General features: G+C 44.0%; 1 protein-coding gene across 1 annotated transcript in view; it reads right to left on the bottom strand.

The window, feature by feature from the left end:
- Nucleotides 1-10397: 10397 nt before the first annotated feature.
- Nucleotides 10398-19998, bottom strand: part of LOC136578556 (zinc finger protein 271-like) — a 47038-nt gene continuing 37437 nt past the window's right edge. Inside the window, exon 10 of the mRNA XM_066578691.1 lies at nucleotides 10398-11604. Within this exon, the coding sequence (XP_066434788.1) occupies nucleotides 10860-11604 (745 nt within the window). The 3' untranslated portion in view covers nucleotides 10398-10859. The remainder of the gene's footprint in view (nucleotides 11605-19998) is intronic.

The raw sequence follows: 19998 nt of genomic DNA, 5'->3' as shown, positions 1-19998 counted from the left end.
AAATGGACCGAGACGAATTGGAAATCTGGGTGAAAATAGGTAGAAGAAACAATCTCTGTTTTGCGGATGACACAACTCTGCTTGCAGAAATAGAAGCTGGTCTGAAACAGCTGATATGTAAGATTAAAACTGAAAGGGAAAAAATGGGCCGCTACCTGAATGTAAAGAAGACTAAAATTATGACAACTGCAAAAAATCGACAGCAAGGCCATAGAATGCGTGCGAGATTTCATCTTCCTTGAGTCAAAACTTGGCCAGACTGGAGAATCTATGCCAGAGATAAAACGTAGGATAGCATTGGGGTGAAGTGCAGTGCTAAACATGGACAAAATCTGGATAAAGTAGAGATATCGGTATAGCAACTAAACGCAGCATAGTGCAAACCACTGTTTTCCCCAGAGCCATGTATGGATGTGAAAGCTGGACTGCGAGGGAAGCTGATAGAGGGAGGATTGATGAGTTTGAGCTGTGGGGCTGGTGAAAGCTGCTGCGTATGTCCTGGATGGTGGGAGTAACAAACAAAGAAGTCCTGAATCGTATAAGACCTGATGTATCACTGAAGGGGAAGATGACCGGACTCAGACTCGTGGACGACAAGATGACCAGACTCACTGAGGACAAGATGACCAGACTCAGACTCACGAAGGGCACAATGACCGGACTCAGACTCGTGGACAACAAGATGACCAGACTCACTGAGGACAAGACGACCAGACTTAGGCTCACGGAGAACAAGATGACCAGACTCAAACTCACGAAGGGCACAATGACCGGACTCAGACTCATGGAAGACAAGATAACCAGACTCAGGATCACAGAGGACAAGATGACCGGACTCAGGCTCACGGAGGAAAAGATGACCAGACTCAGGCTCACAGAGGACAAAATGACCGGACTCAGGCTCACAGAGGACAAAATGACTGGACTCAGGCTCACAGAGGACAAAATGACTGGACTCAGGCTCACGGAGAACAAGATGACCGGACTCGGGCTCACGAAGGGCACAATGACTGGACTCAGACTCATGGAAGACAAGATGACCAGACTCAGGATCACAGAGGACAAGATGACTGGACTCAGGCTTATGGGTTGTGGCCATGTAATGCAAGCAGAGTTGCTAGAAAAATCTATAATGCTTGGACAGATCAGTAGCAATAGAAGACCCGGTCACCAAAAGACACAATGTCTGATACTATCAGAGCCAATACTGGCATGGATATCACATAACTGAAAGAAGCCGTGCAAAACTGAAAACATGGAGGGAGCCTTTAGGTTCTCAGAGGGTCATGAACGACTAAACGGCTAACAACAACAACCTATTACACCTCCTCTCTGTAATATCATCTCCTCTGATATCACATAACAGGCTAAGCATGCTGGGAGTTATAGTTCTCTCTTTGTATACCCCCTTCTTATAATGTCCTTAGATATCACAGACTGTTTGGACAATCTGGGACTTGTAGTTCTCTCATCTTAAGGGTTACCTAGGAGGAGATGATGAGCGCTGGCTGCACTTCCTCCTGGTTGTGCCCTGACCAGCCCCCTGTCCTAGTCCTGGGCCCTCTGGGCAGTTGGGGCCCCTGAGACATTATAGCTCATTATCACTTCCTCTGCCCTAACGCTGATCTCATCCACAATCCTTCTTGCACTCGGCTATTTCTGTTGGCCCGATTGAAGATGAATGAAGCGGCACATGTGAGACTGCTGTTACATTCAATCTCATCCTCACTGCAGGGGGGGTGTGCTACAAGCCCATTGTGAGCAGGAGAGGGGGACATGGGACCCCCTTTCTCAGGATTGGTGTGGGTTTCCAGTTATGTTTAGATTTAGCTCTTTGCTTCTTATCAAACAACCAATGTCCACTGTCAATGCGCTCCATCCACATCAGCCCCTTTCCTTTCCTTGGTACACTCCATCCACATCAGCCCCTCTCACCTTCCCTCAGTGTGCTCCATCCACATCAGCCCCTCTATCCTTCCCTCAGTGTGCTTCCATCCACATCAGCCCCTCTCTCCTTCCCTCGATGCGCTCCATCCACATCAGCCCCTCTCTCCTTCCCTCGGTGCGCTTCCATCCACATCAGCCCCTCTCTCTTTCCGTCAGTGTGCTCCATCCACATCAGCCTCTCCTTCCCTCAGTGTGCTCCATCCACATCAGCCTCTCTCTCCTACCCTCAGTGTGCTCCATCCACATCAGCCCCTCTATCCTTCCCTCGGTGTGCTTCCATCCACATCAGCCCCTCTCTCCTTCCCTCGGTGCGCTTCCATCCACATCAGCCCCTCTCTCCTTCCCTCGGTGCGCTTCCATCCACATCAGCCCCTCTTTCCTTCCCTCAGTGAGCTCCATCCACATCAGCCTCTCTCTCCTTCCCTCAGTGTGCTCCATCCACATCAGCCTCTCTCTCCTTCCATCGGTTCACTTCCTCCACATTAGTCCCGCTCTCCTTCCCTTGGTGCACTCCATTCACGGTCACAGGCACTGGATTGGAGCTTCAGGTGTAATAGCTGCAGGTCTGGGGAGTAGTCAGGGAAGAGCCAGAAGTCAGCAACGGGAGGTTTCGGTTTGCAGTACAGATAGATGAGGCAGGTAGCGTAGTCAGAAGGGAAGCCAGAAGTCATATTAGAAAGTCTTGTAGCAATAGCAGAGGAGCAAGCAAAAGTGGAGCTTGATCAATCAATGTTGTGGAGCAGAATAATCATGCGCTGGTGCAGTGGCAGGGTCAGGCTTTTATAATGAGCCCAATCAGGAACAGAGGCAGGGTCAGGACCAGGAGGCAGAAACTAAATAACTGAAATCAAGGCTGAGAGTTATGCAAGGAAACTGTCCACAGGTTGGATGGCTCAGTAGTGAGAGCTATCGACTAGAGCAAAGGAGGTCCCTGGTTTGAGCCCTAATAGTTGGCCCCTCCTTTGAGGATGGTCTCCGGACATCCCAGGACCTGGTTTACCAGGGTACCTCTTGTGAAACTCCCTTGGAGCATGTATATTTTCTTCTGGCTTGGAAGAGTTTTCCTCCGGCCCGTATCCCTGCCACTGCACCAGGTACTGAAGTTTCCCTCAGGTGTTTTCGGGAGTCAAAGATTTCCTCAATGACCAACTCATCGGGCTCCTGAACCTTCACAAGTGGGGGAGGTGGTTGCTGTCTCCTCTTGAAGGTCTTCTCCTGGAATAGCTTTAGCAGGGACACATAGAATACTGGATGGATCCTTAGGCTGCCCGGGAGCTTCAAGCGGAAAACCGCCTGGCTGACCCTTGCTGAAATTGGGAAAGGTCTGATAAACCTTTGCTAAATTTTGGAGAAGGCACATCGGTCTTCAGATTTCTGGTGGATAACCATGCATTCTCTCCAACCCAGAAAGGAGGAGCTGCTTGACAGTGTCGGTCTGCCACTTCTTTGTAGGCCTCCTGAGCTTCCTATAAAGCCTCCTTTAATTCCTTCTGAATGCCGCCAGGCTGTGGTTGACCGTAGTGACAGGAGTGTTAGCAGGAAGGCCAGGAATGAAAATGTGGACCATCATGAATAAGTGATGCCTGTGTCTGTCAGTCCTACCCTAAACTATGCCACACCTCTGCTAGACTTCCCCTGCCACTGGTAGTAGCCAGCCAAGGGGAAATGCTCTGCTCAAGCTGCTTAATAGTCTGTCCTGATACTGCTGCATTTTGTGGTACCTCACCACTGCCAGAATGAGATTTGTCATTTTGACCTTGTATTAGCGATCAAGGAGGGTGGCCACCCAGTGATGATCTGATGTTTTGATATGGGCTATGCAACATAAGTGCACTTATATACCTCAAAGTACCTAAGAGTGATGACCCACATTCCTCAGGGTCAAACCTGAGAGTGTCCTCCAGCTGGTCCCAGTGTCATTGTCTCTGAGGCCCTATTCCAGCAGGCAGACAACATGGATGGCCATACTAATCACTGCGTCATCATGACTGACCATTTCAGTTGTTTCCTCAAAGCAGGCTAAAACGGCACACACATTCTTGATCTATAACTACTGCACAGGCATTAAGTACCCAACCTTCATACGGCGTCTGCTAATGGCTTACATCATCTGGTACTCTGTGATTGCTGTCTGCTGCTGGCTTTGCCTCTGCAACATGTGTAATGTGGAATTCCACTGTGTAGGTATGTCACAGATGAAGTGGTTCAGTGGTAGCCCAAGCTGTCACTGCCCCTCCGCCAGAAAAGAGGCAGCTGGGGGTAAATGCTGCTTCCTAGCATTTTCTAGGACTGGATATAAACCTGGGTAATTGGTTAGGAAGCGTTGGACTACTAGATTCATCACATGGACCCGGCCAGGTATGTGTGTAAGCTTTCTAATGTGAAAGGCTGCCAGCAGGTCAGCCCATTGTCACACACGGCCTTGCCTGAGTTCAGTTTGTATGGGGTTATCCTGGGCCTGTAGAGCCATCAACAGCTCTTTAATGGTAGCTGTGCTCCCCTAGGCAGATAAGCTTTAGCACAGTATGGTGCCATTTCCCACGTGCCGCGTTGTATGGAGGCTGCGTTTTATGAGCTATCAATACAGATATGTGTCAATGTGTCAAGGGTGTTAAAAGGTGGAGAAAGAATAGGAGAAGATTGAGGGGGTGAGGAAGAAACAGACAAAAATGATCATCCCACAGCTCTTGGGAGTACCGTGAAACGATGACCACCACTTTTGGCTTCATGCCCCACCTCCAGGACATTGAGCTAGTGTGCTGTTAAGGATGTAAAATGCTCCTAGCCAAGCTTGCTGGACCATATATCCATGTTCAGGTGCACCCTGCCACTGACAGGTTTCTGCAATGACAGGGACAGATTAGCACTCACATGTTGGTGCAGGGTAAGGACGACTTTTTGAGCAAAGAGGCGGTGGCTTTGCATCTAGTACTGTAGGTTAGCATGGAGCATCACGTTGCAGAAGGTGTCTATGTCCACTAGCCTGAAGGGCTGCATTTCCATTGCAAGCAGCTGTGCAGTTCTTCCCTGTGCTGTGCTCCGAGTGACTAGTAATGATGAGTGATTATTGGAATAATCAGATTGGGAATAATCGGCCCAATTTTCCAAAAAGCCCACCCACTGTGCACTATTTTTGCTACTTTTTGGATGAGCACCGTGTTCCCCAGCTGTGTGGCTGTATTCCCACGCAATGTGGGAGACATTGACTGTATTAGGGACCTTCTGCAGGACAAATTAGTGAACCTGATTTTTATCCTCATTGACTTTAATCTGGATTGGACATCCTGATTCCTGACAATTTTTGTAAAATTGGACTGATTTTGATCTAAAGTGATTATTTCAAGAATCACTCATCACAACTGGTTAACATTCATTGAACGTGTTCTCCATCAACTTGAAGGATGTACTGTAGAACTCTCAGTCAGCGTGCAACAAGCTCACCACCATTCATGACTTCATTACCAAAAACTCTCACAGAAACATGGATTCAAAAGTTTGGCACCGCTTCCCTCACTGCTCTATCTTATGTTTGGCTCGACTTTACCCATAGCCTCAGACCTGAGAACAGGTGATGGAGGAGTAAAGCCATAGTCACACTGTTGAGAACGAGGCACGTTCGAGATTCACAGGCACAATTCGCATCACACACATGGACACCCCGTCCGTGTGCTTTGCGGGACACTGCACATATATCCTATTCTTGTGTGAGAGTCGCATGAAAATAGGACAGGCAACAATTTTTCAAACTTGGACCATTGGTCCGAGTGAAAAATCACTCATGTGCATGGTTAGTGAAATGTATATGACTCCATGTCCAAGCCTATGCGTAGACATTTTGTGAGCAAGCAGCCATCTTCTGTGTCAATTATTTTGTACTTTTCCTTTAACAAGATTTACTAAAATGTATTGAAGAATAAGAAGGGACCTCGATGATTAGAACATTCCAAGCCCCCAGATTGAATGTCTCAGGTTCTTGCACCCTGTTCTTCTCTCTCTCTCTAAACAATTACTGTTTCTAATTAAAGTATCTTTATTTTCTGAGAAGTTAATCATGTAGGATTCTACTGTTTCTGCGCTGCTTTTCCTTCAGCAATTTCGATGTTAAATTCCTTATCTTATATATTTATGTTTCTTTGACAAATGGTAATAAATGAATTATAATATATTTAAATTATTGTAATTAGATCATGTGCCTCTATAAAAGCTGCTGTCTGTCAATCAATAAGCAGATAACTTTGATCACGCTAAGAGTTGATGTGGTGATAGTTATTCTCCTGAGCTCAGCTTATCTGAATTTGGACCCCAACAGCATATCGTATAGCAAATATTGGTTTGCACTAACCGCATGAACCCCTTCAAATGAATGGAATAATTTTTTGTGCGAATTCTGTCCTTGTCAGATACAGACAGAACTCGTGCGTGAATATCAGCCGTGTGAATACGGTCTAAGTGTTCTTCTTTATCAACAATGTACTGCTTATTCCCTCAATTACCTCACTCACATTACCCCCCTCTTTTGAAGACCACTGTCTGACTCTTCCATCCATTCTCCCTGCAGGTGGTGATTGTATACCGCCCCCGGGCCCACCCCACCTGTTCTTGAATGGGTTAAATAAATCTTTCCTTTTGCTCTAATAGCATTTCTCACTGAGATGAAAAGGTAACATGACTGCATTTGGCCCTTACCAGAAGCGGTGGCAGTATTTGAAGATGTACAGACTATACTGGGGTGAGATTTATGGTGAATTTGGAACTTCAGTGGAAAAAGAGCACAAGATTTGTATAGTTGGACACTGGTGTAATAATTGTCTGTGTATACATTGTACCCCCTTGTGTAAAAACGGCCCAATGAGCTCCCAAACAATTTCCCCATTTATGCCAATGTTGTCTAAGGGATTAAGGTGGATGTCCCTGCTTTCATGTGTAAAGAAATTGCAGGTATATCCTGTAGTGCTCTTGCACACCTTATATAACTTGACACCATACCTGGCGTGTTTAGATGGGATAAAGTGCCGGAAGGAAAGCCGGCCCTTGCAGCTCATCAGGGACTCATCAACTGACAGGTTTTTCTTGGAGGAATACATATTTTGAAAAGATTTTTTTAGCAGGGAGATTAGGGGCCTCAAGTCATACAATCTCTCGTAAGCAGGGTCATCTCTTGGGTGGACTTGGAAATTATCGGACAAATTGAGGAAATGCATTAGCTTTTCAAAGCGGTGTCAGGGCATAACGGATGCAAATATAGGGGTTGCGGGCACAGCACTGGTAAACCAGTACGCGCAGATGGAAGATATTTTTTAACTAATCCCATTAATGGCACGATTCCCCCAAATTGTTTTTATTTCTAAAACACTGATGGGGGTCCATAGTCTCAAATAGACAGAGGTGGGAGGCTCCGCAATAAATTGTCCAGCATAGAGGTTTATCTGCTGGACAATTAATTCTATGACGTTATCGCTAATAAATAAAAAAAATCAAAAGGTGGCAAAATTAGCGACATCCAGATTTATATCCGAAGTCGCTGCAAATTGGGGTATTTGGGGGGGGGGGGGATGAATCTGCAGAATCCCAGATTGCAGGAGGCATCGTAGTACTCAGCCCTGATGGCCCAACAACTACTTCAACCAGAATGGCTGAAATGTTAAATCAGGGCTCAATCCAGATAATCCACGCATATACTCAACCCACCCATTGATGAGGTAAAATGAAGGCCGGTGAGGATGTGGCTCTGCGGAAGCTTTAAAACCAAGTGTGTCTCCTCCCCAAGATGTCAGACCCTCAGAGTGGCACCTAAGTTGCAGTCTGTCCATACCCCTTTCTACGGTGCCTCCCTGCTTATCAGGGCTTTTGGAGACACAATAGACTGTTAGTTTCTCTAATTTTGTCCCTTTTGTTTAATACTTTTTGTGTGTACTCATACGCGCCTTACTTTTTATGTACATCATCTTTTGTATTTTGTTATCTAAGCACTGATACCACTTTTTGTAGAATAAAGATTTAAACTTTATTATTCTTCCTTCAATGCTTTAAGGAATCCATGACTCTGAAATATGGTGATTGGATTGGTGTAGTGGCTGACCTACCTGTCAAAACCGGTCAGTGGTGACAGTGAGGTGTGTTGGGGTTAGGCCTTGCACGGTGCTATTTGGGCAGCATCTTGTGTGAGTGCAGGATCCAGGGAGCTCCAACTAAATCAAACTTACAGGTTTGACCCGGGTGTCAATGTCACGGGTTGGTGACTGTCGGACCCATAAACTGTCATGCATGACAATTGGTCATAGCAGTAGTGTTGTGATTTGTAACAGAAGGTATGATGACAAGGTAACATGGCTGCATACATTTGTATATATTTGATGTCCTCAAGGGTAACCTGGTTTTGTCCTGTAAGTTCTTTGAACTAGTGAAGAACGTTTATTACAGAAAAGAGCTATGGAGGGTTATTCTCCCTTGGAGAGGAGTGTCGTATTTGCCACCTAAGCCTAGGTTGTGCAGGAAGGGCAGATGGAAACTGTTCCTCCAAATTCAACATTTTCCCTCTTGTGCTGATGAGGATGATCCCATGAAGATGGATTGTTGAATATTCATAGTAGGTGCCACCCTATTACCTCACCGTTCAGTCCTAAACCAGGGATTTATCTAGTAAATTAGAGGGGAAGTGGTGCCCTGCTACCCCTTACTGAAGCGACCCAACATCACATACCATCACATACCCTGCTTACAATTGACATAGTCGGTAGGATGGCTGTGGCAGGCAGAGTGCAGATACGGACTTCCCCCCCAAGGACTGTATATGAAATTTGCCAGGTTGTTAGGGAAATGGTAACATTAAAGCAGGGAAATATTAAAAAGGGTTGAGTGGTGCCCCACTACCCCTCTTACTGAAGCAGCCTGGCATCCAAGCCAGCAAGTACCATCCACAATTCTTCAAATGGACTAATGGGCAGTTTTAAAACCTAACTCAAGGGTTGGAATTATAAAACGTGTGGGACAACAGAAATGTATGCACATTTTGAGAGGCCAACAAATGCTGAGATCTGTGACCTCCTTCCTAGCCTCTGACAAAGGGGTTCTGTCACTAAAAAAGAAAAATGCTATTCTTATTTATTCCTCCCCCATCAGTCTACTTACCAGATCTTCACTCCCCTTATCTTCTCCTGTCTCCTGCAGTCCAGGGGCTCACTTCAGCTCCAGCTGCCTGATTCTGCTCCTTCCTGTGAGGTTAGGTACATTAGGTTGGCAGTCTGCCAATTTACGTTATGTCACAGCTTACAGGCCAGCAGGAGGGCTGCCTATCTTCTTCAGAGATTGCTCATAAGAGCTGTCTCTGAAATAGATTACAATTCCTTCTTAGGCAGTGAAGCTACAGCACAGCGATGTGACCTTCACTGACCCAGCAGGAAGGAGTTTGTGATAAAGCAGCCTTCATAACAAGCTGGGCCCAGCCTGCAGTGAGCTGACCTGGGGCAGTGGAGAAGCTCAACCAGAAGATGTGATAAGGAGACTGACAGGGAAGGAATAGGTAAGTTTAGATATTTTTTTTTTATGACAAAACCCCTTTAACGACTTGCTGTACGATATAGGCCTTCCATTTTTTTTAATAACTGCTTGCTTATATTGCATGTCACTTTAATGTCTTTTTTATACAAAAAACTTTCCACTTAGTTTTTGTATTAAAGGGGTTGTCTCGCGGCAGCAAGTGGGGTTATACACTTCGGTATGGCCATATTAATGCACTTTGTAATGTACATCGTGCATTAAATATGAGCCATACAGAAGTTATTCACTTACCTGCTCCGTTGCTAGCGTCCCCGTCTCCATGGATCAGTCTAATTCTGATGTCTTCTTGCTTTTTTAGACGCGCTTGTGCTGTGCGGTCTTCTCCCCTTCTGCTCTGTCCAGGCACGAGCGGCGTTCTGGCTTCGCCCCCTACTACGCATCACATAGCTCCGCCCCCTCACGTGTGCCGATTCCAGCCAATCAGGAGGCTGGAATCGGCAATGGAATGCACAGAGCCCATGGTGCACCATGGGAGAAGACCCGCGGTGCACCATGGGAGAAAACCGCAGTGCATCCCTGGGAAAGGGCCGGCGGCCATCTTTGGGAGAAGATTTTTTAAAGTCCTTATTTCGTCGGATCGGTAAGTAGTAAGCGGTTTAAAAATCGCTTTAATTTGCTATTTTATGCCAGGGGGGGTCACAGGGGGAATGGGGTAAGGTAAAATTTTGAGGTTTGCCGCGAGACAACCCCTTTAAAGCTTAAAACTTCCCTTGTTATTCTGAACCTATAGAGGCAATAGTGCTAACCACTTGATTCCCGGAGAACAGTATAGTTGTGACTTCTGGCTCTTACCAGAAGTGGTGGAAGAGAGTACTTGGAGGTATATGGACTCTGGTGGGATGCAATTTATCCAAATAAGGATTAACCCCTTGCAGTCACACCCATGTCACATGCTGGGGTCGTACATACATGGCACCCACATTATTATTTATTTAAGAGCACCATTAATTCTAAAATGCTGCACATAGGACTACATGGGTTTAAATACATTACACATGGAAAATGACAGGAACAATAAGCATGGACTAAGTGTCTTTCAAAAACACATAGGGAGAGAGAAACCTGTCTGTGAGGGCTTACAGTCTACAAGGTGAAAGACACCGTAAGTGATGGTAGAAGTTGCTGCTTGAGTGGTGGTGGCAGCAGGGTTCCTGTATAGTTCAGGCTTTTCTGAAGAGGTGTGGTTTCAGGTTTTTTTCTGAAGGGTGATGGAAGTTCAATGAGTTAAGGTATTGAGTTCCAGAGTACATGTGATACATGAAAACCTTGGAGATTTGAAACATGAACACATTCCAAAGAAGAATATAGTTTCTCCTTCACTTGGATTCTCTGAGGACTTGTAAAATTTAATTTTCTTATAAAACATTTTCCATATCTAGAACATCAAAACGGCTTCTCTCCTTGTGCGACTTCTCATGTTTAACAAGATCTGATTTATTTGTAAAGCATCTCCCACATACTGAACATGAATACGGCTTCTCTCCTGTGTGAATTCTCTCATGTTTAACAAGATCAGATTTATTTGTAAAGCATCTTCCACAGACCGAACATGAATACGGCTTTTCTCCCGTGTGAATTCTCTCGTGTTTAACAAGATCTGATTTATTTGTAAAACATCTTCCACATACTGAACATGAATATGGTTTCTCCCCTGTGTGAATTCTCTCATGTTTAACAAGATCTGATTTATTTGTAAAGTATTTCCCACACTGTGAACATGAATATGGATTTTCTCCTGTGTGACTTCTTACATGTTTCACAAGATCTGATTTATTCCTAAAGCTTTTTACACATTCTGAACAGGAGTATGGCTTCTCTCCGGTATGAGTTCTTTTATGTATAATTAGTTTTGATTTTTCTGCATAACATTTCCCACATTCTGAACATGAATACGGCTTCTCTCCTGTGTGAATTCTCTCATGTATATTAAGATGTGATTTTGCAGCAAAAGATTTGCCACATTCTGAACAGACATATGGCTTCTCGCCTGTATGACTTCGCTGATGTGTAATAAGATTTGATTTCTGACTAAAGCATTTCCCACATTCTGAACAGGAGTATGGCTTCTCCCCTGTATGAATTTTTCTGTGCGTACAAAGACTGGAGCTTTTTGTAAACTGCTTCCCACATTCACCACATTGAAATCTTTTCCCCCCTTCCTGGCCCACACTTGTGGTAACAATCTGTGATCGGTCAGGAGAAGCTTCCTCATGACTAGGGGGATTAGATGATAGATCTGTACTGTGAAGTCCTGGATGTACATTAAGGGTAAGGAGGTTTCCTCCTGAAGAGTGCTGCAGGATATCTTCATCTTCTACTTTATAACTTACTGATAACATGAAGTTTCCATCAGATTTCTTACAGGGATTTTCTGTTGAGATTAAAAATTGATTTAATGGTCTTTTTTTTTTTTTTTTTTTTTTTTTTACAAATCACAAAGACACATTTATAAACTTTCTATTAAACTGGAAACAAACATGCAGATTTTGATGAGGATTATAGAAAATCTGTCACTTCCAAAAATCCAAATGGACTATAATAAGCAGCTGGAGACACCAAATCAAAATTTGTATTTTCTTCTTTTTTTCTCACTTCCGTTCTCCTGCTGTATGCCCACAAATGTGTCATGCCCTGCATGCAGATTGAGTCAATCTATGAGTTCACTGTATGATTTTGTGGAGCTTGGTCATCTGTGAGTTTAGAGCACAGAACACAAGTGACCAGATACATGAAAATTACAGGGGATTAAAATGGTTGACAATGCTAGAAAACAATTTGCAAATGGCAACAAGATTTTGCCACATTTGCAATGGCCTCTGCCACAGGACTATAGCTTTAATAAAAAAAATTATTCCTGCTTCTAGCAGACACACATGCTGCCCACCACAAATGGAGTAAAAGTGGGGGAGCCATCACGTTTAGCATAGTCGTCTTGATGCAAATTTGATTACTGTTAGGGAGAGTGTTCATAGGGGCTCTGGCTACAATTATGCAGCAGGTTGTGTGGAGGTGGTGAAGTCTTGTATATACAGCAGGAGGTATCTTAAGATGTCATTGGATATGTTCTAAGGTGCAATGCTGTATATTTTACACATCATGATGCTGGCAGTGCAGACGATTATACAGAGCCAGTACTTGTGATGAGTATATGTAATTTCTTTAGAATGATATGGTGGCTAAAAGAAGCAGTATCATACTAGTAGCAGTTATATTCTTGTACATAGGGAGCAGTATTATAGTAGTTATATTCTTGTACATAGGGGGCAGTATTATAGTAGTTATATTCTTGTACATAGGGGGCAGTATTATAGTAGTTATATTCTTGTACATAGGAGACAGTATTATAGTAGTTATATTCTTGTACATAGGGGGCAGTATTATAGTAGTTATATTCTTGTACATAGGGAGCAGTATTATAGTAGTTATATTCTTGTACATAGGGAGCAGTATTATAGTAGTTATATTCTTGTACATAGGGAGCAGTATTATAGTAGTTATATTCTTGTACATAGGGGGCAGTATTATAGTAGTTATATTCTTGTACATAGGGGAGCAGTATTATAGTAGTTATATTCTTGTACATATGGGGCAGTATTATAGTAATTATATTCTTGTACATAGGAGTAGTATTATAGTAGTTATATTCTTGTACATAAGGAGCAGTATTATAATAGTTATATTCTTGTACATAGGAGGCAGTATTATAGTAGTTCTATTCTTGTCCATAGGAGAGGATAGACGTGTAGGGAGGAGGCATGGCCTCTGACCCAGGAGGAAGTGAGGGCAGCTGGGCTGACGATCCTAGGAGAGCCCAGAGCCTGGAGTGTGGCTTGCAGCATGGAGATCAAGAAAGTGGTAACCAGGAAATGGTGGCTGGTGAGATTACTGAATCATGTAAAGCATTTGGATTGAGTATGAAAGTGACTAAGAAAAGTTTATTTAAACTGGAAAGACAAATTTTGAAGTTAAGAGAAGAGATTAAGATAGAGACGGATGCAAAGACAAAGCTGATGAAGTGTGAGTGCCTGGATAATTGCACACGTGAGCTCGCTATATTAAAGGAGCAACTAGACAAAGAAGCAAATGCAATACCTAAAGTAGAAAACTGGGCAATGGAGAAAAAGAGGGAGGCCAGAGTGCAAAACATGAAAATTAAATAAGTCATTGAGAAAAAAGGTACTGATTATAATGTTGTGTATAGTATGGTGGAGCGGGGAACCCCTCTGAGATGTGTGGGTGCAGCGCCAGGAGGGTCACTTCTTTCAGGGTCACTGAGTATGGGAGCTGAGCTATCAGACTCTGAAAATGCTGCTAATACTCAGGAGCAAAAAGTGACAGCCAATGAGGGGTTAATTGCAAAGGACTCTGTTTGCAGTGCTGATGAAATGAATGCAAGTAGTAATCTGGTGTATGCTTCAGGGACTGACATTGTAAATGAAACACCGTGCAGTGTAATGAGTGAAGAGACAACTACATCGTCCGGAGCAGATATGGTGGAGATTTGTGAAGGTTCTCAGCCATCCGCAGAGGTGTGTGTACAGCAATCTGCAGGACAGTCTCATACCACCGCAGGTGTGTCTGCAGGACAGTCTCATACCACCGCAGGGGAGTCTGCAGGACAGTGTGATGCCAGTGCAGGTGTGTCTGCAGGACAGTCTCATACCACCGCAGGTGTGTCTGCAGGACAGTGTGAGACCACCGCAGGTGTGTCTGCAGATCAATCAGGAGTCAGTAAGCCTGCTGATGAGGAAAGGTCAGGCACTCATCCCTCTGCTGACCATCCACAATTCAACAGACTATACTCCAATGTCACAAAACCAGCTCCCCCTCCACCACAGAGGAGAAACGCTGTCAGGATTAAGTACACGGGGCCAGAGGAGAACATTCCCTCCAGACTGTACATTGGGAAGAGTCTCCTAAAAGACTTTATGAAGTTTAAAGCCTCTGAGGTGTACGCTCTGATCCATATCCCCTCCAGCAGGATCTACGACATCAGCTTTAAGCTGCAATATGACTTGGATGCATTTTGGAGTATATATAATGACACAAGGGGACAGTCAATCTGGGAGTATCTCCAGGTGATCCAGCTGTCCAAGCCTCAGGTAGTGAGCGCCACCATATTGTTCCAGTCTGAGGTGGTGGCGCTGGCAGATCTGGAGCACTGGCTGAGTAGGCAATGTATGATCATGAACTACCCAGAAAAAAATCTATGATGAGGAGGGAATCTGGAATAGTGGATATACTGTAAAGATCCAATTAGAGCGAGCCAATGGTGTGACCAGACATCTACCGCACTCCTTCTATCTAGGCTCAGAGAGAGGAATATGCTATTACCCTGGTCAGCCTCGTCTATGTCATAGGTGTGGGGGCAGACACCTCGCTCTTAACTGCTCTCGAGTCAAGTGTTCATTATGTGGACAGTTTGGACATTCAAAAAGCGATTGTAGAGGACCCGTCATGTGTAACCTGTGTTTAGGAGCAGGTCATACATTCCAGGAGTGTCCACATGCAGAGCATAATAAAGGAGGTGATGATATCTGCATAGAGCCCATGGAGGAAGGTAAAGAGGACATCGCCGCAAGAGCAGAAACAGCCCCAGAATCCAACAGTCCTAATACTAATGTAGTGCAAAGTACCAGTGACCCTGCTTTAGAGACTGATAACTCACCCGCTGCACTACAAGTACCAGCAAAGGGAGAGATGCATGGTCCTCCCACTACAGTACAAGTACCAGCCACCGAGAAGGCATCTGATGAAAAAAGAAAAATCCTTGCTGTAAGAAGTGAAATATCCCCTGTTGTACTACAAGCACCAGCTATTGAAGAGAAACCTCATGAAAAGAAGGAAATATCCAGTAAACCTGTTGCTAAATCACCTAAACAGCAGACATGTAAGGCTACAGAACCCTCCGACCGAGCCGCACGGCCCAGACGCCCCTTCTGTGGATCAAGGAGGGTTCCAGGCCGTTAAAAGAAAGAATAAAACTGCAGATCCTGCTAGAAAAGTCACTGCAGCAAAGAAAACCCTGGATCAGCCGATGCCGGCCATAACCTCCGGACAGTATGGAGTGCTGGGAGAAGAATCAGAGAAGTCAGAAAAAGAATGCATCTCTTTACATAACTCTGATGACGACTTTCAGGAAGAGGAACCTCAACCATCAGTGTCCACCAAAAGATGGGGCTCTGCAGGTGATAGCAGCGGCGGAGAAAGAAAAGCAAGAAAGACCAGTGACTTAGATGAGTTTGAGAGTCTGCTCTATAAATGTGAACAGTGTGAAGACTAAGAACAGGAGGCAGGCGATCTACCAGCGGCTGTCAGAGGAGAGATCTGATGTCTTCTGCTTACAGGAGACCTACCTGAAGAGTAATGCTGATGTGTATGCAGCCAGGAGGGACTGGAGACATGGAGCGTCATTCTGGTCCTTTGGATTGGAGAGAAATGATGGTGTGGGAATTCTCTTCAATAAGGACATAGAGGTGGAGAGGGTCCTGGAGATCAGTCCAGGCCGGTGCCTGATGCTGGACTTTATAATGGACACTATATATTATAGAGTTATTAATATTTATGCTCCTCAGACTAGAAAGGAGAGGAGGGAATTGTTCCAGCTGATGAAGCCGTACTGTTTTACATCCCGGGTGTTTATAATGTGCGGGGATTTTAATAGTGTCTCCAGTAATGTAGATAGAACCAGTAGTCACAAACAACTAAGGTATGATGAGAACTTCCTCAATAATCTGGTTCAGCAGGCTCATTTAGTAGACCCCTATGGCTCCCAATATGCTAAGAGATCTTACACCTATCATAAGGGAGGTAATGCCAGCAGAATAGATCGTATCTATATTAAGAAAGGCATGAAGTGCACCAAGTATAGGATCAGCCCCATAGAGTTCTCTGATCATTGTATAGTGAGTGTTATACTGGGTCAGGATGGGACCGGGGTCTGCGGTCGGGGATACTGGAAGATGAACAGTTCGCTGCTGCAGGATCCACAGTTTATTGAGGCCTTCACTACCTTCTATAATGAACGGAGGACCACCCAATGTATGTGTGATGATACGGCAGAGTGGTGGGAGTGCATGAAAGGGGACATCAAGCAGTTTATGATTAGAGCTGTCAGAAGACGCAGTAATGTGGAGTACATGAAGTATTCTATGCTGAGACGACAGCTGAGTCGCTTGTATGGTCGGATGAATGGTGGGGAGAAGGTGGACGGAGCGAGCATCAGCCAGATAAAGCAGAAGATGAAAGAACTGCAGTATGATTGCTTCAAGTCTCTTAGAGCTGAGGGACAGTTTGATAATTGGAGGGTTTACACCCCTGACCCTTTTATTGCCTGTAAGAATAGGGTTAGTAAGAAGTTTATGACTGGGCTATTAAATGAGAACGGTACGGAGCAGTCAGAGCAGAAGAAACTCCAACAGATCATTGGAGATTACTATGGGAATCTTTTCCAAGGGGGGCAGATTAGGGAGGGTGACATTAAATGCTATCTGAAGAGTGCGACTCTGCCCAAATTAGACCCAGTGCAAGCAGAATGCATGATTGTGTCCATAACTGAGGAGGAAGTGAAAAGAAGCATCGACTCCTTAAAGCCCAAGAAGAGTCCGGGGCTGGATGGCCTGACCAGCGAGTTCTACAAAGAGTTCAGAGACTTACTAGCTCCAGACTTGGTGCAGGTTTATAATGATTGCCTCTCTGCAGGGAAGATGCTCGACTCTCACTGTAAATCTGTGTTGGTTCTTTTGGCAAAAAAGGGAAATTTAAAAGATATTAAAAATTGGCGTCCACTGACTGCTAAATACGGATTATAAAATCTTGGCCAAGATCTTGTATTATAGGCTAAGTGATGTGGCAGATGAACTAATTATTGCTAATCAGACATGTGGTGTGAAAGGCCGAACTATAGAGGACTCACTACTACTGGTGAGAGAGGCCATAACCTATATGAAACAGCATGGGGAAGGGGCGTATGTGGTTGGCTTAGACCAGAGTAAGGCCTTTGATAGAGTTCATCATGGCTACTTGTATCAGGTGTTGTTGGAGTATGGCCTTCCGGTACGCTTTGTACAATGGCTGCAGGTTCTCTATAAGGGAGCGGTAAGCCAACCTCTGATTAATGGTCATCTAGGAGATCCCTTCAGGATTATGTCAGGGGTGAGGCAGGGTTGTCCTCTCAGTCCACTATTATATGTCTTTAGTCTGGACCCATTCCTGAGAAAGCTACAGGCTGATGGGGATTTACAGGGGTTGAGGTGTCATCTTCATGGGAAAGTGGAAGTTATAAAGTTTAGTGCTTATGCGGATGATGTGACACTTCTGGTGACTTCTGCAGATGATTGTGCAGCACTTGAGCAGGACATAGCAGAATTTTCCAGAGTCTCAAATTCGGTGGTGAACATGGAGAAGAGCGAGGCATTGTGGTTAGGGAGAGATAGCGAAGTCTTTTCGGTGCCCTTCAGGAAAGTTCAGGATAAAATTAAAATTTTGGGAGTTGTGTTTGGAAAAGTAGATGAAGGGAAGGTGAACTGGGAGGAGAGGCTAGCGGTGTGTGAGCAGAAGGAGCGGAGCTGGAAGCATTGGAGGCTGACCTACCATGAGAAGGTCGGCCTTATGAGAAGATTCCTGCTTCCACTCTTTTTGTACATCTCAGTGGTGTTTCCAGTGCCAGATAGTCTGCGGCCCAGACTAACAAATGTCTTCTTCAACTTCTTGTATGGTAGTAGGGAGAGCATAGTGAAGAGGAACATTGCCTATCTCCCTCATAGGGAAGGAGGACTCTCCATGCCTTGTCCAGAATTATTCTTAAACTTGATGTTTTTGATGAGAAATTTCTCATTCTGTAAAAAATTCGGTGCAGAAACCTTGGTGCGATCTGTTCAGGAGCCAGATCCAGCAATTTGTATCTGTATGGTCGGTAGGTGATGCCATTAAGAGGATCTCGGGACGTATTAAGAACAACGTGTCTTGGTATGGAGTACATGTCATCAGTAAGATCATTAAGTGGAGGATTTTGTATGATGAGGTCAGATTGTCCAGTAGGAAGGGGATCTATGACAAATTGTTGAGATCTCAGTTCAGTGTCCAGATACAGTTGAGGGATGCGCCACATTTAGATGTGAAACAGACTGCACAAATCTTACAGGATTCTAGAGTGCCGACACACATGAAGGATGTGGCATGGCTGGCATTTCATGGGAAGATGTATGTCAGAGACAATTTGAAATGTCGCAATGTAACAAATAGATCTTGTCCTAGAGAAGAGTGTGGTCAGTGTGTAGAGACAATGGAGCATCTTCTTTTAGACTGTCCATTTAGTAACCAGGTATGGGAGGCTGTGTCCCTGGCCCTGCAGTTACCCCAACTGAGAAGGCAGCCATATTGTCAAGTAGTGTATGGAGACTTCCTGCCTCATCTTAGTGAATATAACAGAAGTACTCTATATGTGATAAATGTGGTGACCGTGTACCATTTGTGGTGTGCAAGATGCTGCCTGGTCATCAATAAGGAAGTCAACTCCTGTAATAATGTCATGAAGAGCATCATTGAAAGTCTGAAAACAGTATATAAGAAAGACCTAGAAAACAATGTACATAGTATAAATTGGAGGAGGATTCGGGTACCAACTTCTGTGCGGTTGTTCTAAAGTTTATTTTGTTCTGTTTTTCTGTTTTTGTTTTTTTGTTTTCGTTGTTGATTCTTATGTTTTCCGCTTATGATTTTATTGTAAATATATTGTAATGATTTTGTTACAAGTTTTAAATAAAAAGATCATTATAGTAGTTATATTCTTGTACATAGGGGGCAGTATTATAGTAGTTATATTCTTGTACATAGGAGCAGTATTATAGTAGTTATATTCTTGCACATAGGGGGCAGTATTATAGTAGTTATATTCTTGTACTTAGGGGGCAGTATTATAGTAGTTATATTCTTGTACATAGAGGGCAGTATTATAGTAGTTATATTCTTGTACATAGGGGGCAGTATTATAGTAGTTATATTCTTGTACATAGGAGGCAGTATTATAGTAGTTCTATACTTGTACATAGGGGGCAGTATTATAGTAGTTATATTCTTGTACATAGGGAGCAGTATTACAGTAGTTATATTCTTGTACATAGGGGGCAGTATTATAGTAGTTATATTCTTGTACATAGGAGCAGTATTATAGTAGTTATATTCTTGTACATAGGGGGCAGTTTTATAGTAGTTATATTCTTGTACATAGAGGGCAGTATTATAGTAGTTATATTCTTGTACATAGGAGCAGTATTATAGTAGTTATATTCTTGTACATAGAGGGCAGTATTATAGTAGTTATATTCTTGTACATAGGAGCAGTATTATAGTAGTTATATTCTTGTACATAGGAGCAGTATTATAGTAGTTATATTCTTGTACATAGAGGGCAGTATTATAGTAGTTATATTCTTGTACATAGGGGACAGTATTATAGAAGTTATATGCTTGTACATAGGAGGCAGTATTATAGTA

This window comes from Eleutherodactylus coqui, chromosome 9, assembly GCF_035609145.1.
Source record: "Eleutherodactylus coqui strain aEleCoq1 chromosome 9, aEleCoq1.hap1, whole genome shotgun sequence".
Lineage (NCBI taxonomy): Eukaryota > Metazoa > Chordata > Amphibia > Anura > Eleutherodactylidae > Eleutherodactylus > Eleutherodactylus coqui.
Note: the sequence above shows the minus strand (reverse complement) of the source record. Positions and strands in the feature narration are given on the sequence as shown.